We start from the raw sequence: 23,175 nt of genomic DNA on the forward strand, positions 1-23,175 counted from the left end.
ATTGTGATTTACACAGTAGGGACACTTCAACTTTTCATCCTCTTTCAGTCTTGATTAAATCAAGGAGGCAGTCTCAGTTTGAGGCTAATTAGTCTTTCACATCTCTCTTTCATCCTTTTTCAAAAAGAGAAAGCAGAACTCTAGCCCCAAATCTTAGGTAGATCCCCATATTTAGATGGGCTGTGTTGTTATTTGCTTTACTTGGTATTTACCTGGCATTGCAATGATCATGGTGATCCCAGTTTCTAATTTATGCTAGCGAGCTAAAGTTTCCTTTTTAATGTAAAATTATTCAGATTTTTAGCCATTCGCTCCAATGATTAATGTTCATTAATAGACTGGATTTCAGGCAATTGAAGAAAACAAGGAACTGCTATCCAAAACATCCATTCCTTGGTTTCCTTTTTAAAAAACAAACAACAAAGAATCTGTTTCATCAGGTGGAGAGAGAAGCAAGTCTCAGCTAAGCACTTTGCCCATGAAGACATAGGCAAACCATCAAGGCATCATTTCTCAAAGACTTTGTTGAATTGTATTTATAGGCAAGTAGAAGGCAGTGTGCTTCCTGTTAGAAGTCTGTGACTTCTGAATAATCTTCTCTGGTTGCCAAAATAAATCCTTGAGTACTGTTCAAATCATACTACCATATGACTCAGCAGTCCCACTCCTGGGCATATACCCGGAGAAAACCAAAATTCAAAAAGATACATGCACCCCATGTTCATTGCAGCATTACTTACAATAGCCAGGACATGGATGGAGAAGATGTGATACATGTATACGATGAAATACTACTCAGCCATGAAAAGGAACAAAATTGTGCCATTTGTAGAGACGTGGATGGACCTAGAAACTGTCAAACAGAGTGAAGAAAGAGAAAAACAAATATATTTCACACATATGTGTGGAATCTAGAAAAATGGTATGCTGCTGCTGCTGCTAAGTCACTTCAGTCGTGTCCGACTCGTAGCAACCCCATGGACTACAGCCTACCAGGCTGCTCCATCCATGGGATTTTCTAGGCAAGAGTACTGGAGTGGCTTGCCATTGCCTTCTCCGAGAAAAATGGTATAGATGAGCTTATTTGCAAAGCAGAAATAGAGACACAGACACAGAACAAATGTATGGATACTGGGGCGTGGCGGGGAGAGGGGGAGAGTGTGTGGGATGGATTGGGATTGACATATACACTACTATATACAAAATAGATAACTAATGAGAATCAAAAAACATAAAAGAGCCTGGGCTTTTAGGAGCTATCATATATATTTTATTGATTTACAGTTTAATTTTTATTAGAAAATTAAAATTTATGGCTTCCCTGATAGCTCAGTTGGTAAAGAATCCACCTGCAATGCAGGAGACCCTGGTTCAATTCCTGGGCTGGGAAGATTCACTGGAGAAGGGATAGGCTACCCACTCCAATATTCTTGGGCTTCCCTTGTGGCTCATCTGGTAAAGAATCTGCCTGCAATGCGGGAGACCTGGGTTTGATCCCTGGATTGGGAATTTCCCCTGGAGAAGGGAAAGTCTGCCCATTTCAGTATTCTGACCTAGCAAAAAGTTGGACACAAGTGGGAGTCTTTCACTTCACTTTTTATTAGAAAGTAAATTAAAAATTGCTTCATTCTACAAGAAATAAAAAAGTTCATACCAATTAAAAAAATAAGTTGAGGTGTTAGGTTCTTTATACTGTTTATTATTAAATCCAAGTTGTCCACAATTGATGGGTTGCCCATGAAGTACAATCAGTTAATATTTATTGGGATGAATGACATTGTTAAATAGGTACCAAGCTTTTAAACTTTCAATGGCTTCTTTTTCCATTGTGAATAAAATCCAGAATGGATTATAGACCCATTACTTACGGCCATTACTTGTTCTCCAGCTTCACAGCAAGCCTTGCTTTTCCTGGGCAGTGACACGGACCTCCTCTTTACTTATCCATCATATGATTCCTTAGGGCTTCCTAAGTGGCGCTAGTGGTAAAGAACCTGCCTGCCAAAGCAGGAGATTTAAGAGACGTGGGTTTGATCCCTGAGTCAGGATGATCCCCTGGAGGAGGGTATGGAAACCCACTCCAGCATTCTCACCTGGAGAATCCTTTGGACAGAGGAGCCTGGTGGGCTGTAGTCCATAGGGTCGCAAAGAGTCGGATGCAACTTAGCGAGCATACACACATGTGCTTCCTTATGCCACGGGACTTTGTACATGTTCTTCTTCTCTGCATACAATGCTCTTCCCTCTTTTCTAGCTCTGTTAACTTCCACTCATCCTTTACAACTCAGCCCAGTGGGTCTCCTCTGCAGGGGAGCATCCCCCAATTTTCCCACCTCACCTGATCTGGCTCATCCCCATCTTTCCCAAACCCATTGCATTTTGCTGTTCACCTTGCCTACCCAGCTCCCACCTCTCCTGGCCTCCTCATTTCTCAAGCATGACAAGCCTTCTCCCATCTCAGACTTTGCACATGCTCTTCCCTCTGGCTGGAACATACTTTCTCCTCATTTCCTGGTGGACTTCTTACTCTTTAGGTATCAGCTCAAAAGCCACCTTGAAGTGGCCTTTCCTACTGACCAAATCAAATGTAGCTACCCTCTCCTGAATAATTTTTTTTTGCATAGCCTCTTGAATTTTCCACAATATTTATCACAGTTTGAATCTTTTTTATGTACATATGTTCTGTTTTCACAGACAGAACCTAATTTTGGACACCCCCTTCTCTTCCCCCACAGAAGATGATTTCTGTTATATTTCTCTAATAAAATCATTTTCAAATGGGGTATTGCAGATTTTGTCCATCAGGGAACTTTGCTGTGTCTGGAGACATTTGTGTGTCACAGCTTGGTGGGGAGGGGAGGTTACTGGCACCCAGTGGATAGAGACCAGAGATGCTATTAAGCATTCACAATGCTCAAGAAGCATTGCAAGCAAAGGATTTGATGCATCTGCCCAACAAAGAATTATCCAGTCCAAAATGTCAGTACTGCTGAGGCTGACAAACTCTTATCTAATATTATCAGTTAGAAGACAGAGTGAGATAAAAAGAAAGAAGGAGTTGCTTTCCAATGATAAACAATATAGGAAACGATACAAGTGAACTCTCCATATAAAACATAATTGTATGAAGAGTCAAAAAAGCTACCAGCCTTCAGTCCTTCATGTTGGATGTGATAATAGTGTCTCTTATAACCCAGTAGTTGCTTTGCCTTTCAGTGTTCATTGGTAAATCTTTCAATGCTTAATTTTAATAAGTCAGATTAATGATTTACAAAAACACATTAAATTTCTTAGGGCTATATCCATGGTTATACATTTCCATCTCATGTCATTGGTGGTGGTGGTGGTGGGTTAGTCGCTAGTTCATGTCTGACTCTTTTGTGACCCCATGGACTGTAGCCCACCAGACTCCTCTCTCCATGGGATTTCCCAGGCAAAAATACTGGAGTGAGTTGCCCATTTCCTTCTCCAGGGGATCTTCCCAACCCAGGAATCAAACCCACATCTCCTGTATTGCAGGCAAATTCTTTACTGACTGAACCATCAGGGAAGCCCTCTCATGTCATTACTACTAGGAAAAGTGGTGAGCTATTTTGGAGGAATATATATGAATTATTCTTGACCACACTTTTTTATAATATTCATAAATTCATTCAGTTCAGTTCAGTTCAGTCGCTCAGTTGTGTCCAACTCTTCGTGACCCCATGAATCATAGCATGCCAGGCCTCCCTGTCCATCACCAACTCCCGGAGTTCACTCAAACTCATGTCCATCGAGTCGGTGATACCATCCAGCCATCTCATTCTCTGTCATCCCCTTCTCCTCCCACCCCCAATCCCTCCCAGCATCAGAGTCTTTTCCAGTGAGTCAACTCGTCACATGAGGTGACCAAAGTATTGGAGTTTCAGCTTTAGCATCAGTCCTTCCAATGAACACCCAGGATTGATCTCCTTTAGAATGGACTGGTTGGATCTCCTTGCAGTCCAAGGGATTCTCAAGAGTCTTCTCCAGCACCACAGTTCAAAAGCATCAATTCTTCGGTGATCAGCTTTCCTCACAGTCGAACTCTCACATCCATACATGACCACGGGAAAAACCATAGCCTTGACTAGACGGACCCTTGTTGGCAAATAATGTCTCTGCTTTTTAATATGCTATCTAGGTTGGTCATAACTTTCCTTCCAAGGAGTAAGCGTCTTTTAATTTCATGGCTGCAATCACCATCTGCAGTGATTTGGGAGCCCCCCAAAATAAAGTCTGACACTGTTTCCCCATCTATTTCCCATGAAGTGATAGGACCAGATGCCATGATCTTAGTTTTCTGAATGTTGAGCTTCAAGCCAACCTCTTCACTCTCCTCTTTCACTTTCATCAAGAGGCTTTTGAGTTCCTCTTCACTTTCTGCCATAAGGGTGGTGTCATCTGCATATCTGAGGTTATTGATATTTCTCCTGGCAATCTTGATTCCAGCTTGTGCTTCTTCCAGCCCAGCGTTCCTCATGATGTACTCTGCATAGAAGTTAAATAAGCAGGGTGACAATATACAGCCTTGACGTACACCTTTTCCTATTTGGAACCAGTCTGTTGTTCCATGTCCAGTTCTAACTGTTGCTTTCTGACCTGCATACAGGTTTCTCAAGAGGCAGGTCAGGTGGTCTGGTATTCCCATCTCTTTAAGAATTTTCCACAGTTTATTGTGATCCGCACAGTCAAAGGCTTTGGCATGGTCAATGAAGCAGAAATAGATGTTTTTCTGGAACTCTCTTGCTTTCTCCATGATCCAGCGGATCTTGGCAATTTGATCTCTGGTGCCTCTGCCTTTTCTAAAACGTACTTGAACATCTGGGAATTCATGGTTCACATATTGCTGAAGCCTGGCTTGGAGAATTTTGAGCATGACTTTACTAGCGTGTGAGATGAGTGCAATTGTGCAGTAGTTTGAGCATTCTTTGGCATTGCCTTTCTTTGGGATTGGAATGCAGACTGACCTTTTCCAGTCCTGTGGCCACTGCTGAGTTTTCCAAATTTGCTGGCATATTGAGTGCAGCACTTTCACAGCATCATCTTTCTAAATTCTGTCTAAATAGAGTCATGTTTAAAGGAATCACATGGTAATTTTCTAGTTTTGAAAGATATGAGCATGGGTATATTGGTGTCGCTGGCCTGGCACATAGTACGTGCTCAATAAATACTTTTCAACTGAGCTGACATCTTTTTCTTCTTAAGTGGAAATGCTAAGATCACAGGAGGTTTTTTTTAAGGTTACTTTTTGAAATAGAAAATGATTGGAGCTGTTAAGGATCACCAGGTTCCCCAAGGAGGTTGTTAATAATTGGTGACCCTAAAGGAACTCAAATCTCTAAAGAGATACTTTCACCATTAATCTTCTTATACTATAATCCTCACACATAGGAAGTTATTAGCAGATAACAATGGACCATAGTAGATGCTAGCACATTTTGTTACATAGATTATGGGGTTCACACGTTACCTGACCGTATTTTAGAGGTCTTTGGTGTATGGTCCTGTGGGAGATAAGAAAGGTGGGCCAGCATTTTTTGGATTTGAAAACCATGTGGATGGCTCTAAGGTTTGGCAAGGTCTCGGCCCCACCACCACCAGTATGCTTCGGGAGTGGTTTTCACACTGTCCCCAATTCAGAAACCACCCCCCTGTTTTTTCTTTTTTTTAGTGAAATGAGTCTCCATGTATATAAAACAATAAAAATGGAGTTGCTTTTGTTAAAGGAGGTGGTGATGGTGCAGAGTTCAGAGCCCGTTCATCTCTCACTCTGTCAGTACAAGCCTCCACCGGTGGCGGCACCGTGGCTCCTTTGTTGTGTTGTTGTTCAGTTGCTAAGTGAAGTCTGACTCTTTTGCACCCTGTGGACTGTAGCACGCCAGGCTTCTCTGTCCATGGGACTTAGAGAATGGTTTCTCCATCAGTCAATCACCCCAGCTACCTCTGTGGCTTAGGGGATCCTTCTTATCCAAGAAAAGGTACAATAGTATCTAATTCAGGAAGTTATTTAGAGGATTGAATTGGAAAGTGCATACTAAGCTTAGTACAAGTCCCAGATCCGAAGAAACACACAGTCAATGTTCCTTGTGCATGAACTTTGGCTGTTTATCAACAGGAACTCTTAGGCAACCAGGTCCATCATAAATGCATAAATTGCAGGTGGAATTCAGGAAGAGTGGACAAAGCCAAAAAATCGAACCCCATGGCCTTCTGTGTGACCATGAGATTCCTCTGAAATACTGTACATCTGCGATGCACCTGTCAAGTATCTATACGTGCTGATGTTCATGGGCATGGAAGTAAGGAAAGCAAAGTGACTTCTTGGTTAATGAGAAGGCTGTGTAAATTATATCCTGATATTTCATGGCCATGCCAGTTAACTAATTATTTTACCATTGGAATTAAAATACTCTGGAGTTGCCTGCAGATATTTTAAAATAGTTAGATTTAAAGAAGTCTGAAAGGACCTTTGAAAAGCCTCTGAAAGATGTATTTGGAGACTAAAGTTAAGAAAAAGATAGCATAATTCCCAGTTGTGGCGGGCTGGAAAACATCAGTAAGCAATGGTAGAATTTTAAAAGAACATGGAAGAGTGGACAGTCTGCTCAGATTTTTGAAGAGAAATAGCTAAATGTGTGAAGAGTGCCAATAGAAAGAAATTAAGACACACTGATAACATGAAATCCACTTTTGTGATCCCAGACTGTAGAAGGACTTCTACAAGGAGAATGTAGTATTTTCGGAGTGTATTGTTAGTGAGACAAAAAGAGCTGGGGTTGCTCTGAAATGTGGAGCACCTTTTTCCAGGATTCCATAGGAATTTGATAACTCAAAAATTATTAATGGAAAATATGTATATTTTCTATTAAACCCTGGCAATTAGCCACAGACTCTTTTAAGTGTTTTTGTCTCTTGGTTTTAGATTTTGCTAACTATACTGTTTTAGTTTCTGTTTGTTTTGTTTCCTGTTTTTGTGAATCGTGAGAAGTTAAGGTGCTCCCCTCCTTACCCCTCCAATCCAATCCAGTATAATATAACTACTGTTTACACTTGTTAAAAATATGTGTTTGTTTGGTTGCATCCAGGCTTAGTCATAGTATGTGGGGTCTTTCTTTGCTGCAGATGGGCTTCTTTCTAACTGTGATGCAACTATGTGGAATCTTAGTTCCCCGACTAAGGATCAAACCTGCATCCCCTGCTTTGGAAGGTGGATTCTTACCCACTGGATCACCACGGAAGTCCCTAAACTTTAAAAAAAAAAAAACAAAGAGGGGGCTATACTCTATAACTGTTTTGCAACCTGGTTTTTCACTTGCTATATCGTGCATGTCACTCTAGATTAGTGGCTCTCTAGAACTGGAAGCAAGTTTACCCTCCATAGGGCAATGTCTGGAGACATTTTTGATTGTCATGACTGGTGAAGGAAAGGAGGTTGCTATTGGCATCTCCAAGTTCGATTCCTGGGTTGAGAAGATCCCCTGGAGAAGGGAATGGCAGCCCACTCCAGTATTCTTGCCTGGAGAAGTCCATGGACAGAGGAGCCTGGTGGGCTACAGTTCAGGTGGTCACAAAGATTTGGATATGACTGAGTGTCTAACACACACACAGGGAGAGACCAGGGTTACTGTTAACATCCTACAATGCAAAGGACAGCCCCCACAGAAAAGAATTATCTGGTCCAAAATGTCATTAGAGCCAAAATGAAGAAACTCTTCTCTAGGTCAATACACATAAATCTAATTCATTATTTTAAAAAGCTTCATAATACTTTGTAGCATGATCGATCATAATTTATTCAACTAGTTTCCTATTGATAGCTCTTGGCTTCTGAATTAGTGGCATTATAATGTTTACAATTCATTTGTTTCTTTAAAGAGCAAAATAAGCTTTATCAGAAATATTGAAAAGAAGAATTCATAGGGTTATGTATAAAATTAGATTCTGGGTCACTGTGAGTCAAGAGAATTTGGTTTCAAGAAAATTGCAGGCTCATTCTAAATGACAAGTTTAAGCAAAGTCATTTTAAAAGCATGTCTTCATTTTTTTATTCTTTGGAATGAGAAGAAGAAGCAAATCTAAATCGTTTTCTATGCCTCCTCAAAACAGAGAAGGCTACTTTTGAAGTGTCGGCAGTAATTTTCAGAGGAGCTAATTCTGATGGTGTCTACTTCCTCCTTACATATTTTTAACAGTTCATTAATACATTAAATCAGGATTGGTTAAGCAAAAGAAAACAAAACAGGTTTAAGATGAAAAAAGTGATATCCAATCCTAAAGACATGGAATGGCTTCCAGATGCGATTGATAATGTAATTCAGAATTGGAATGATCCTCTGGTTAACCACAGAGGGTTTTACAGAGAGGGTGCCCTGAAGCAAACAGATGCTTGCTCCGTGTTTCTCTAGCCCATCCTTTCTACATGGCGTGTGCATGCCTGGGAGGATAAAATAAAGAACAGCTTCTCCCCATTTTCCTGAGCTGGAGAAAGGATCACTGAACCAGGACTGTGTGGAAGAAGGATGGCCAATGAGTTGGTGAGCCTGAAAGGCTTAGACCTCGGCATCACCCCTTTCCTTGTCACCTGCTTCCTCAGTAGGGAGCAGGAGGTGGATATTTCTCTTCCCTTTGCTAATAGTCCTTTATTTTCACTTAGTTAAGTCATCCAGTGATAGTTCTAGGCTTCCCTAGTGGCCCAGTGGTAAAGAAATCTGCCTGCCAATGCAGGCGATCCCTGGGCAGGAAGATCCCTTGGAGGAGGAAATGGCAACCCACTCCAGTATTCTTGCCTGAAAAATCCCATGGACAGAGGAGCCTGGTGGGCTAGTCCATGACATTGCCAAGAGTCAGACATGACAGCATGCATGCACACTCACACAAGACAGTTCTACAGTGTAATAGTTGAGGCTGGATAATTTGGGCTTCGTGCTTTTGGCCTTTCAACTTTCTAGCATGAGTCCTTCTAGTTAATAAATTAATAGAGACCATTATCCTGCAATAAATCAGATCTAACAAAATTGGAACAAGTCAAACCTATCTAAGGAGCTGCTGAAGTTATGTTCATTGATCTTTTTAATTGAGGTATTAATGGACATATAATAATAAATTTGTTGCAGGTGTACAACATAATGATTGGATATTTGTATATATTCCAGAATTATCACCACAGTAATTGTAGTTAACATTTGTCATTATACAGCTACCAAAAAAAAAAAAAAAAACGGTTTTTCTTTTTCTTGTGATGAAGACTTTATGATCTACTCTCTTATCAACTTTCAATATGTCATAGAGTATTATTACCTACAGCCAACCAGGCTGTGTATTCCATCCCTATGATGTATTTAGGGCTTCCCTGGTGGCTCAGCAGTAAAGAATCTGCCTACAATGCAGGAGACACATGTAGAAGATGCAAAGTTTGATCCCTGGGTCAAAAAGATCCCCTGGAACAGGAAATGGTAACACACTCTAGTATTCTTGCCTGGGAAATCTCATGGACAGAGGAGTCCCACAGGCTATAGTCTGTAGGGTTGCAAAGAGTTGGATATGACTTAACAACTGAACAACAATGCAATGCAATGATGTATTTATTTTGTAACTGAAAGTTGGTACCTCTTGACCCCATCTCCAACCCCGGCAAGCTCACTGATGTTTGGGAAAACTAAGAGTTTCCCATTTCTGTTGCCCCTTTAGGATCAGAGCCACACACAAGTTTCACAATACCGCCAGGATCCCTCTGTGATCATGAGGTCCATCGTCCACATGACGGATGCTGCTCGCTCTGGGATCATGCCTCCTGCCCAGCTCACCACCATCAACCAGTCTCAGCTCAGCGCCCAGTTGGGGTTGAATTTGGGAGGTGCCAGTGTGCCCCACACGTCTCCTTCACCTCCTGCGAGCAAATCGGCAACTCCCTCCCCTTCCAGCTCCATCAACGAGGAGGACGCTGATGAATCAAACAGAGTAAGTTAACTGCCTTTAGTATATAGGGATCACCCCCATGTTCTTGTGTTTAAACTTCATTCACAATATTACGTTCCTTTTCTTCATGGATGTGGAGTAGCACTTAAATTTATGACGGTTTAATTTTTTCTTAGCTCTTTTATATCTGTTTATTTCTGTGGAAACTATATTCAACTGAAGCTTGGGAGATCCGACTTCTCTTACTAGTTGTAAGGCATTGAGCAAATCACTTAATAGGCTGTTTTACTTAAATCGGCAAAGGGGAAGGCTTGTGCTAGACTTTTCAGAAATTTGGAACTGCTCTGGTTCTAAGTTAATGTCCAGGTGGGCAAGTTTCATCTGGTTAGTGGGCTGAACTGCTGCCCCATTGGACAGTCTTGCACTTCAGTGATGTTTACCACATAGTATGTTCCAGTGGTTTTACACCTTTGCTTTTGTGGGGGAAATGATAGTGATTCAAATATACACAATTTGGAACAAAAACTTAGTTGCCAGTTTGACTTTTTTGAATGCCCAGAAAAAACATTGTTTCATTAAAGTTACTTATTCTAGGTACACAATTCCTCATTCCTCATTTATTAATTACATGTGGTACACCTACTCTGTGCTTGGCATTTTACTTGGAACTGGTGATACAAAGACTTACAAGAGAGTTGCTGCCCCTGGGACTTCCCACTGGGAACAAATGAGAGTGTTTCAAACTAGCTGCAGATGTGATTAGTGGCAGTTATAACTGATGTCTCTGGTGTACTGGGATTGTTATCCATTCTGCTTTGGAGAGTGATTTGAGGAAGACTTTATTGAGAAGGTGATGTTCGAATTAGGTCCAAGAGGATACATAAAAGTTTGTGAGGCAGAAGAGAGAGGCCCACATTGTGGTAGAGAGAGCAAAGGAATTATATGTCCATTTATGGGTATCATGAATGGTGTGACATGGAGGAGCAAAGAAATGGGACTTGAAAGAAATTGCTGGAATGTGGTAGCCTTTCCCTGCTGGTAGTTGAGAGCTGATTAGTTCTTTGCATCGAGGAATGGCGTAAACAGATTTTTTGCTTTAGAAAGATAGCTTAGGCTATATATAGAACGAGTTACAAAGAGAGGGGCCGGAGAGAAGGAAACCAATTAAAACATCCTTTTGTTATGATTTGTTTCCTTTAATTTTAGCAAAGGAAGGCATACAGGAGGTGCCAGATTAGTGAGACATTCAAGAGAGAGCGAATCATCCATTAAGGTTTGATGATTGCCTGGAATTTGAAGGAGTAAAAGGTATTTTGGGTTTTAGTTTGAGAACCAGCATGGATATCAATCAGTAAATGGAGAGGATTAACCCAGGAAGTGAGGAGTGTAATTTTTTTTCCCCCTGTGGGGAAGCTGAGAGTTTGGCATGGTAGGGGTTGAATTTGAGATGCTTCCATTTGAGTCTAGAACTCAGTCCATTGGAGAGAGTCTAGAATTCAGTCTGTTAGAGATGGAAGTATAGATTTTTGAACCATAGGCACATAGATAGGAGCACATAGAAGTAACCAGAATTTCTCAGAGTGGATAAGGAACAAGTCAAGGCCAGAATAATAAGCATCATTTATTTTTACCTTTAGCATCATTTATGTTTAAATAGAAATGGAAGAAAAGGTGCTTAGAGAAGATTGCAGATGATGAAAAAAGGAGGGAGTTTAGCTGAAAAGAGGAGAAACTGATTTTAGGGAGGGTTTGGTCTGTCCAGATGTGTTAACTCCCCACTGGACACAGAGCGGGGAAATTTGCTTAGCAGTCTCTACTCACACTCACAAGGACTTCAGCAGGGTGAAGTGGGAAATAATAAACTCAAGGGATGTGTATAAGATATAGCTGGGTTAGAGCTGGCTATTACACAATTCAAACGGATTCCTTTCATTTCGTTTGCATTCCCACTGATCTTAATACTTACCTCTGTATCAATCTGAAATTGTCATCTCTATAAAGAAAATCTTATGTGACTCTTAGCTTGTTCCATTTTTAGACAGAGTCTAGGTTTTGAGTAAAGACAAGGAATCCAGTTTATCTTTTAAGTAACTTAGCTGAATAAAGGAAGATTAACGTTATTGTTGATTATGTCTTTGGGATAAAGCTATTTCTCCACGTTTTCACAGCCCTTTGAGTCGACTGTGCAAAGTTTCTTTAGGAGAATTAATTCTGAGCTTTTATTTAAACTGTGAGATTCTTCATTTTGGATTTATTCTTAAAAGGTAATGATGACTATGGCAAGTCGTGGTTGTCCAAGAAAGATGACAAAGGTTGTCAACATTTGAATGTTGTTTTGCAAAGAATGGAACTGAACTCTTATTTGGAAAAAGCTACACTGGAAATAGCTTTCATCTTGTCATTGGTCAGGGTATTGTTGGTGCAAACAGTGCCAAATTCTCTTCTAAGAAAAGAATAGAATTTGACTCAATTAGAAAAATCTGTGTATATATTTTTTCCTTGGGCTAAAGTAAAATTTTTCATTGAAGGAAAATTTGGCTCAAGTTGAAGCTCTAACTAGAAGACATCTTACTCATTTGCAAGTTCAGATTCATTAACTAGAATACAAGTTTCACTTATTCTGAAGATTTAGAAAAAAGACTATGGGGTCTATGGAATTTTATTTAATTCATTGTGTGAGTTATGAAAGATGGCATTTTGGAGGAGAGGCGAAGTCTAGCTTAATACCTACGGACATCTGTAAGCTACTTGTGTAAAGTATGGGTGTGGTTATTACTCAAATAGTGCAAACAGACCCACCAAGAAGGAGGTTACTGTCTTCCTAGGGTTTAGAGCTCTCAAAGAAAAGTTACTTATCAGTTTCCTCCCTATGAATTCTAGTCATTGAATTAAGTTCAAATGACCCTCTTTCAGAAAGTAATGATACTCTTGGAAAATTTGAGTTAAGATTCAAGGCTCAAGACCATTAAAAAACAATCTGTTAGTAACTTGAATCTATCTCTGTTGATCTTGCCCAGAGCTGGCTTTTAAAACATATTTTGTCAAACACTTCAGGATTCTTGATAAAGTTAACTGCAAAATTACCTCCAATATAGTCATCATATTATAATCTAGGGAAGGAGGGGGGGATAAATCAAGGTTGATGAATCATTTCCCCTGCTTCTCTGATGAGTCTGTTATATGATTGTTGAAATTAGATGATGGTAGCAGGTGAGTATTAGAGCTCAGTGATATATAAATTTGGTAAACTGTATCTATATCATTCCTATGGTTTTGATTTCAGAGTTCATTGGGAATATGTGTGAATATCACTAGGCCAGTATTCTTGTGGCAGCGTTACTTACTATAGATAATAATAAGCATCTTCTTATTAGTCTTCTTATTAGCCTTGGTGATTTTAAGTATCTCCTGATGCTGCTTTTCTACAGGTTTTCAATTTTATGAAGAGTATCAATTTCCTTTCTAGCTCTAGATAGAATTTGGACACTTTTACATTCCTTATTATCCTATTCTTTAGCAAGTTTTTATTATTTTAGAAAATAAAAGTGGCCTTTCCCTTTTTGTGCAAAATTAGGGATTAGAACTGATTTCCATTTGAGTTTCTGGAGACCATTAGCAAAGTAAAATTCTGGTAAAAAAAAAAAAAGAAACCAAGCTTCAAAAAATCAATTCAGACCAATCATACATACGATGGTATGTGTCTTTGGCCAAGGGACCTCATTTAAAATATCTGAGTATGATCAACCTCCTGAATATTATTTAGGTTTACTTCTAAAACCTCTGAAAATGTAAAATATTTTGTTTATGAGTACATATGTAACACACACACATGCATACATACATATGTGTTTGGTACAAAGCATCCTGTTTTTCATTACTCATAATTACTATTTAAAGCATATGTTGCAAATGTATTGAAGATACTTCTGGGTCTCATTAATCAATGTTCTAAATGCTAATCTCTGCCATCCAGTTAACACTAAGCAAATTTACCCCTCCCCCTCTTTTGGTGGTGATTCATCTGTTGATGATGTTTAACAAAACCTTAAAAGAACAACCGGGGACCTGAGTAAGTCTTTCTGCATTCTCTGCAAGTACATTCTAGGCAGTGAATTTTCATCTTGCTTTGCAGGCCATTGGAGAGAAAAGAGCTGCTCCAGATTCTGGCAAGAAGCCCAAGACTCCAAAGAAAAAGAAAAAGAAAGATCCCAATGAGCCACAGAAGCCAGTGTCAGCATATGCCCTGTTTTTCAGAGACACACAGGCTGCAATTAAAGGTCAGAACCCCAATGCGACCTTTGGAGAGGTCTCAAAAATCGTAGCATCTATGTGGGACAGCCTCGGGGAAGAACAAAAGCAGGTAAGTTCAGGCAAAGACCCATCACAGCCATATAAATCAATGTTCCAAGAATATTCCTGACATCTTTTCTGGGTGAATATGATTCACCTTAATATGATTGCTTCTCATGAAAGCATTTTTCTAAGCTATGAAATTAAAAAAACACAAACATATAACTCCAAAATACTTTCCAGTTTTCTAGATTTCTCAGTTTCCTTAGGGGGTGTGTGTTCAGAACCCATTCAGAAGAGAGTTGGAGGAGATCCAGGCAGTATCCTGCAAGCATAAACTTTTGATGATAATCTTTTCATTTTAAATAATGCAGAATTTCCCCAACTCCCCCCGCCTTTGTCACAAAGGGCACTACAGAGGGATTAGGTCCATCCGGCTTGCCTTTTTTTGATCATCTTTCTGAACCCTTGTGCTCTCCTGGTGGGTTTCCAAACTTTGAAGCCACTTCTGTGTGTTTCATTATTGTCAGTGGGCATTTGAAATTTTATTCCATGTTCATTTGAAAGTGTGGCCATATGAGAGGCCTTGAGAGAGTAGCCATGCTGGTGGGAGACACTTCCTTAGGGTCTAGCATCCTGTCTTTCCCCATGCAAGTCCTCCACACAAATGCAGAGAAGAATGGCTTCCTTGGGGCTCAGTTCTCCTCTGTCTTCTCTGTGAAATCCCAATGACCATTCATAGGCATTAATTTCACATATTCTCACAAAAATAGACCGCTGTTAGTAGTGAACCAGAATAATTGTTTCAGGAATAGAATGGAAAACCCTTGATTTTCTTTCTCTCTTCCTTCCTTCCTTTAATCATAAACTGATTCCTACCAGCTGGTTACCTTGGGCTGATGCTACTGGAGAATCTGCCTGTTTGTTTGCACTGAGCTCCATGCTCTAGGCAGCAGCCCCATCTTCTACCCTAGAAATGTAATCCTAAGGGGCTGGCAAACTGCTGCATCTAACTTTTAAATTCTGGAGGAAAAAAGATAGTTGCATTTTGGTGTAACAGCTAGCCATCAGACCATTGTTTAGGAAAAGGAAGCCCAAATCAGGTTTTGTATACTGGGATTTATTTATGTAAATTACTGGTGTCACTAATGGAAATCTTTTACCTTTCACTATTTCTGATTTTTTTTTTTCCCCTCGAAAAGAAAGGTCTCCATCTTTTCTCTTCTGTCTTCATTCACTCTCCCTGTTGCTGGGTTTTCATCCTCTGATTTGTTTCAGTTTAGAAATGGGTGTGAGGGAAAGAAGACATGATGGAGAAATTGTTAATTTTCTACAATTTAAACTGTTTGCCACACATTTCATTCTCATTACCTTATTTACTGCATGAACAGGAGGCCCTCAGCTGTTATTCTCACGAATTCTGTGCTGCTAACCGAAATCTTTTTCTGTTCGTAATAGTGAACATCAACTGTGCCCCAGTGAGGGTGGCAGGGTTTGGTTTTGTTTTAATACCTGTGTGTGTGTTTTCACATTTAAAAATCAAAGCCAGGGAGACCAACTTTTTATGTGAGTTCTGTTGCAACCTAATTTGCTCAGCAGTTATTTTATGGCTGAGAATGTGTATGCTAAAGGTGGTGCTAATTGTGGTCTTTTAATAGGTATATAAAAGGAAAACGGAAGCTGCCAAGAAAGAATACCTGAAAGCCCTGGCTGCGTACAGGGCCAGCCTCGTTTCTAAGGTAAAAGAGCGAGCGGCCAATCTCTGCCTTACAAAGTTGAAAACAGCCCTGGAGCATTGCAAACATAAATGCGACTCCTCAAAAAGATAGCACCTTGAATAACTCATAAACCTATTTGTTCTCATTAGAGATAACTCAAATGATGGCATGAAAAATAAGAGTTCATTCAAGCTAATGAATCCAAATTGTTTCCAAAAGATTCACTGATCTCTGAGTATGTTGGCTGAAGCTATTTAGACAAATCGTAAACAGCCCCCTTTCTTCCTGTCAGGGGCTGAGATCTGTGTTAATATCCTCTATTTAAATTGAGAAGTATGTTTCTCAGACATTTTTGGACATCAGATCATAAATTTTCCAGTGGTTGCATTATTGTAATAGAGGATGTTGCATTTTTGACCAAACTGTTCCACATCATATAAATAAATAAACCTCATGATTATTTAAAATAAAATTATGCTCCAAGTACTTAAAAAAAAAGAGATATGTATACATGTATTATACATAGAGTATACAATGGACCCTGATGTATTATAAAATGCACTGGTATTCTAAAGCAAATGTCACTCTGGATTATTATTACCTTGATCCAAAAGGAGCATGAGCTGTTACCTTCTATTTTAACATTTAATTAACTTTGTCTTTAGCCTTCCTAGAATTTAGAAAGGCTTTGGGGAGGATAATGTGAACTAATGTTTTTGCTTTTGATGTATTTCCTCTGGCAAGCAGATTCCATTTCATTGTCTTTGTCATGGCCTCAAAGTCCTACGTAGGGCCTCAGGGCATGGTCAGTGTTGCTGGCAAAGCCATTTAAAAAGAATTTAGCCCTTTTTTCTCTTTTTCACCTGAGTTGTTTCTTCTTTATATTAAGATCTACCATTGGCAGCTGCTCAGAACCAGATTAAGAGAGGTTGTCTCTGACAGTTCTTAGGACACTGCCCATTTCATTAGAAAGAGAAAATATTCATCAGGTCCATGCTGCTGCTGCTGCTGCTAAGTCACTTCAGTTGTGTCCGACTCTGTGCGACCCCACAGACGGCAGCCCACCAGGCTCTCCCGTCCCTGGAATTCTCCAGGCAAGAACACTGGAGTGGGTTGCCATTTCCTTCTCCAATGTGTGAAAGTGAAAGTGAAGTCGCTCAGTCGTGTCTGACTTAGTGACCCCATGGGCTACAACCTACCAGGTTCCTCCATCCATGGGATTTTCTAGACATCAGGTCCATAGCAAAGCCTTTTTCTGGGACTCTGGAAGATGCACATTGAGAGATGTACCGATTCTGGATGCAGACTTGCACATTGGTAGAAAACCACTGAATGTGTGGCTATAGATGTTAAGAACTGAGGTGTACTTGATGGCTAATTAGATGGAGTGATGTGAATAGAATAACAATGTGCATGTACTCAAGTGGATCATTTATTCATTCACTTAGCCAGAAGCAGGTATAGGTGATCTTTGTGCATTAGAGTGTGAATAATTGACCATACATGGATTTAAGCCAAGAGCCAGTAACTCAAAGTGCACTCTGGAAATAGCATCTGTGATTGGGCTGATCAGGTCTATGACTGACTTAGAAGGGATAACCTAAAAGTTTTACTTTTGGATACTAAAAACTGATTCAGAAATGTTTCCCAATGGATAGATTGAGTCCATGGATATTGGAAAAACTATTCAATAGGATGGGATTTAAAAAGAATAAATCTAAAATTCTTTAGGGGTAGGTTTGTTTTGTTTTTGTTTTTTTCAATAGGTAAGTACTGTTGTTGTTTAGTTGCTAAGTCGTGTCATGCTCTAGCAACCCCATGGACTGTAGTCCATCAGGCTCCTCTGTCCATGGAATTTTCCAGGCAAGAATACTGGAGTGGGTCACCATTTCCTTCACCAGGGGATCTTCCCAACCCAGGGGACCAAACCCGTGTCTCCTGCTTGGCAGGCAGATTCTTTACCAGTGAGCCTCCTGGGAAGCCCCAGGGCAGTTGAGACCACCCCAGATTTATAGTCAGAGACATAGCAGGCAACTAAAATGGCCCTTGAGGTATAAGTTTAGGATAACTTCAACCTGACCCTAAAGTGTGAAATAGCTGCTAATACAGTGATCTCACAGGAAGCAGCATCTAACTGTATAGTTCGATGACTAGACCACATCTGAAGAATTGGTTCTGTCTTTTTTTGGTCCCCATGATATAAAGAGAAATGGTGACTAATTGAAGGCCCTCTAGTGGGTTGTCTCCATGATGGTAAGGACTGAAAATCAAATCATATTTAAATAATTAAAAGCATCATGGAAGCAAGGATTTGGGGGCATTTGATTTTGGTCCTCAAGTATAACAGCCATCATGGAAGGAAAGCTTAAGTTTGATCTCTGTGTCCTGGATGGAACTCATTCAAGGAGTGGGATTATAGGGAGCAAGATTTCAGCCTCAGCATTAGAAATAATAAACAAGGGTGCATCACATGTGCTTTTAACTTAAGCCTCTACATTCAGAGGGCTTCTCTGCTGGCTCAGCGGTAAAGAATCCACCTGCAATGCAGGAAACACAGGAGATTCAGGCTCATTCCCTTAGTGGGGAAGATCCCCTGGAGGTGGGCATGGCAACCCACTCCAGTATTCTTGCCTGGAGAATCCCATGGACAGAGGAGCCTGATGGGCTACAGTCCATATAGTTGCAAAGAGTCAGACGCTACTGAAGCAACTGAGCATGCACTACATTCAGAGCCTGGAACTTGCTCCCTTAAGATGTGACTCAGCTATCACTTTTAGTCTTCAGAATAACCAACAAAATTAATAGAAGCTTAATATTAAACCATAAAGAGTAGAACCGGCAGGTGAGCAGGAGCTCTTCATAGCCATTCACTTTTCCATTCTCTACTAGGGGAGCATCTTAAAGGTACTATGGCATGATTGCCCAGGCATCTAAGTATAGACTTTTCTTGTAGTTTCTGCCTTAAGACTGTCTTGGCAATTTTTAAATATTTGAGTATTTAAAAATAATGTGTCATTTACATGTAGAAAACTGTGCATATTCTACTTTGTGGGTGACATAATGGTTTTTAAAGATCATTATGAACATTTGTGGGTTTCTTCTTAACCAAAGACTTTAGAACAAGACCCTCCACCCTCAAGTCATGTGCAGCCCCCACCCACCCCATCCCCTGAGTTTTTGTACAGAATCAGAAAACTGTCCACCAATGGATGGAGCCTTACACTGATAAGGTCTTCAAACAGAAGCTATCAGCCATGGCTTTTCCTACCTCCAGTGATTCTCCATGTAAAGTCATACCTCAAGTGTCTTCTAATAGTAGATTTTATAAATGTAAGTAATAAAAATCTAGAAATAAACATTCAAAAGAGTAGATGGCAGCTTGAAGCCTCCAAGTTCCCCTGTTCCTACTTCCCTCCAAAAACCCTAATTTTATGAAGAATAAGAAGAAAAAGTAGTCTTTAAATCATTCCGATCACAGTTGCATTAGTGAAATATTTTTGTGGAGGTAATTATGTGTTTTTAGTACAAAATATATTAAGCAGTTTCTCTGCATGTTGAGCTCCAGATTGTTTGTTTATAACAGGTTGTTCAGTCGCATGAGAGTTAACACTCTCCACCTGTGCATGATGTCTTTGATAAATTTTGGAAAACTTTGAAAATATTTGGTAAACCAAAATATTTCTAAAGTTGGAAAGTTCTTCAATTAAGTGTTTCTAAAGAATTCAATTATGTTTTTCTTATACGCAAGTAAGCACTGTTACAAATAATCATGGCTCTGTATATTATATACAGGACTTTGAAGTTTTCTAGTAATAGTCATTTTCTGGCAGTAGAGCTTGTTAATGAGTGAAAATAGCTAACATTTACCAAGGGCTTTCTGTAGGCTAGGCGCTGTTGTAAATGCTTAACAAATATATGAGTACATTTAATTCTCACAACCCCTACACAGGGTGAATACCATTAAACCCCATTTTATGGGTAAGGAAACTGAGGAACAGATGAGTGAATTAACTTGCCGCAAGTCACAGAGTTGTTGAGAAGTGGAGCTAGACTTGGACTCGGGCAGTCTACTCTCATTGTCTTTCGGAATGGTTCTTGGTGATGATCTTAGTTCAGGTTTCAACGCTGAACAACTGTTACTCACTCAAACATGTGTGTCAGTCATCTCAGTACAGTAGCGCTGTGGAACACATGTATAGACCCAAAGCCCAGTGACTTACAAAGATAAGCATGTATCTCAGAGAGTGCCAGGGAACTACCTGGGTCTTCAGGTCTAGGCCAAGGCAAGGCAGCATCACCAAATCCTTGTCATCTGTGTGCAGCTGGCACACAGATACCCACACAGGGCAGTGGGCTGGCTGGCAGTAAGCTAGTAATTAAGTCTGGTTCCAGGGCCACGTGTCTGTCATCACCTAGTGGTAGGTTCTGAGAGAGACAGTCTTTGAAGGCTCATTTCCATCACTTTCTGTTGACCAGAGCAAAGGTGCCAAGCCAGCCCAGATTCAAAACGTGGGGAGTTGGACTCCACCTCCGGGAGGAGCTGCCTAGTCCTTCCACAAAGTGCCTGGGCTCAGGGAAGCAAGAGTAAGCCTGACCATTTTGGTCATCCATTTACAGTCCTTTTAAAAACACTCCAACCATCTCCCCTCAAATGCAGGCTGCCGCGGAATCAGCAGAAGCCCAGACCATTCGCTCCGTTCAGCAGACCCTGGCGTCCACCAATCTGACCTCCTCCCTCCTTCTCAGCCCTCCGCTGTCTCAGCACGGAACCGTGTCAGCCTCCCCTCAGACTCTGCAACCGTCGCTCCCTCGGTCGATCGCTCCCAAACCCTTGACCATGAGACTCCCCGTGAACCCGATGGTCACGTCGGTCACCATCGCCGCCAACATGCCGTCGAACCTTGGGGCTCCGCTGATCAGCTCCATGGTGGGCTCGGCATCCTCCGCCCAGGTGAGCCCCTCAGTGCAGACGCAGCAGCAGCAGCAGCAGATGCAGCAGCAGCAGATGCAGCAGCTCCAGCAGCAGCAGCTGCAGCAGCAGCTGCAGCAGCAGCATTTTCAGCACCACGTGCAGCTGCAGCAGCAGCAGCTCCAGCAGCATATCAACCAGCAGCAGCTGCAGCAGCGTCTCCAGCTGCAGCAGCTGCAGCACATGCAGCATCAGTCCCAGCCTTCTCCCCGGCAGCACTCGCCAGTCACCTCCCAGATCACGTCCCCCATCCCCGCCCTCGGGAGCCCCCAGCCGGCCTCTCAACAGCATCCGTCGCAGATACAGCCTCAGACACAGACTCAAGTATTACCGCAGGTCAGTATTTTCTAAAGACGGACGCGCAGGGCAGGCAGTTGTGCCGCGTCTGGAAGCGAGTGGCCGGCAGAGGGTACACCCCAGGCGGCTGCAACTCGTGGAGTCGGGGTTTGGTGATGCAGAAAGGTGTAACGATCACGGCGGTCCTCTCCAGTGTCTATTAGATAGGCAAGAAGAACTAAACAGTGGAGCTGAACGATCTCGAAACTACTCTGTTTTTAAACAAGAAAAGCTGTGCTCTTCTATGTGATGGCTTTTTTATTTATTCAGGCTCTACCTACAATATGTGAATCAAACCGTGTCATGAATCCTAGGACAGACTGATGACTATAACAAACTGGCCTCTCTGAGTCATAGCAAATGGCCTTATTTCTCCCGAAGTGAAGAATCCCCACTTCAAGGTGACTGGAACTTCCGAAGCCCTAAAAATAAAAAGCACAGTCAGTAACTACCTGAAATCTGAAGATCCAGTTTCATACAAACATTTGTATGATGTCAATCGTTGATGGCATTTTTTTGTCATGAAAAAAAAATAATGTAAATCACAGACTTTTGCCAAAGCTCTTATTTTTTTCCTTAAATCTCTCCAGAAAAAAAAAAAAGAAAAAAAAATGCAAGTGATTAGATTCAATTATTGACTCCTTTTCACTTTTTACCCATGACTTCTCCAAACCAAACCACAGTATATGTTGTAACACTTATGACCACTGTTAGCCCATTCTATTCATTCCAATTAGAAGAAAAGAATGTGAATATTATATTCTGTGTTTTGAGTGACAAGTTTCGAAAATTAAAAACACTGTATTTTTAAAAGGGAAATGCACTTAAATGAAGACAGTTATTACAAAAGTTAAGATTTAAAAAAAAAAAGCAAGAGTTTTTATTATGATGTAATACCGGTAGAATATTTAAAAGGCTCACCACATCTGAATAATCAATGTAAATATTTTCTTTCAAAGTTGTAAGTTTTCATATCATGTGTTGTAAAGTTTTCATAAATGAGGCTTTAACGTAAACACTGGTGACATAAACCATCCATTGCTACGTTGCTTATTGTGTTTTTACGCTGTTTTATACTTTTTTATGAGTTATGATAGCAGCAATTAAGTTGTTTGTATTTTGCTTAACTAAAACAAAAATGCTTTTATCTTGCTATAGAATAAACACATTTCAGTAAAAACTGTGGACTGTATTTTGATGCAACAACCAGGCAACTGTTCACTTTTCAAATAAAATGATATGTCAGATTTCACTTGTGATTCCTTGAATATGTAGAAGATGGGGGAAATAGATCCCATACCAACCTGTGTTTAAGCCCAGGGATCTTCTATTTTCAGCTAAGAATGTGGATTGCATGGCCCCAAACCAGGGCCTGTTAAAAAGAAGCTAAACCATTAGAAATAGAACCATTAATGGAATTCCCTGGTGGACCAGTGGTTTAGGACTCTGAGCTTTCAGTGATGAGGGCACGAGTTTGATCACTGGTGAGGAATCTAAAATCCTAAAAACTGTGCAGTGGGGCCAAAAAATAACAAAATAAATAGAACCATTAGCAATTATTTATAATTATCATTTTATTAAGATGCAAGGGCAAGGTAAGTCTAGAGGGAAAAGCGATCGTCTTCTATTTGGGGCTCGAACTAGTTGGCATTGTGTCTTTATTGCTATTAAAATGGATGGTGAATGCTAATTCTTAAGCCAAAATAATTATTTCAGTGCCCATTCCTTCCCCCTCTTTTCTTGCTCTGTTCAGTTCAGTTCAGTTCAGTCGCTCAGTAGTGACTCCTTTTTGAGAACACTGTGACCACTATCCCCAGTTGTCCTGCATGATTAATTACAGCATCTGTCCTGTCAGAAGCTATAATGAAGAGGTCTTGATAAAAATTGCAAATTACCACTGGCAACAGTCTTCAACTGCTTATGATA

The 23,175-nt window shown here is 40.6% G+C and overlaps 1 protein-coding gene across 1 annotated transcript in view; it reads left to right on the top strand.

The window, feature by feature from the left end:
• The window catches only part of TOX3 (TOX high mobility group box family member 3), a 59,933-nt gene extending 37,486 nt beyond the window's left edge, over positions 1–22,447 (top strand). The window contains exons 4-7 of the mRNA XM_088829977.1: positions 9,709–9,978; positions 14,069–14,296; positions 15,885–15,965; positions 20,602–22,447. Of these exons, the coding sequence (XP_088686103.1) occupies positions 9,709–9,978; positions 14,069–14,296; positions 15,885–15,965; positions 20,602–21,264 (1,242 nt within the window). The 3' untranslated portion in view covers positions 21,265–22,447. The remainder of the gene's footprint in view (positions 1–9,708; positions 9,979–14,068; positions 14,297–15,884; positions 15,966–20,601) is intronic.
• The last annotated feature ends 728 nt before the right edge of the window (positions 22,448–23,175 follow it).

This window comes from Moschus berezovskii, chromosome 22 (genome assembly GCF_049115385.1).
Source record: "Moschus berezovskii isolate FMDL1 chromosome 22, NW_MosBer_1.0, whole genome shotgun sequence".
Taxonomy (NCBI): domain Eukaryota; kingdom Metazoa; phylum Chordata; class Mammalia; order Artiodactyla; family Moschidae; genus Moschus; species Moschus berezovskii.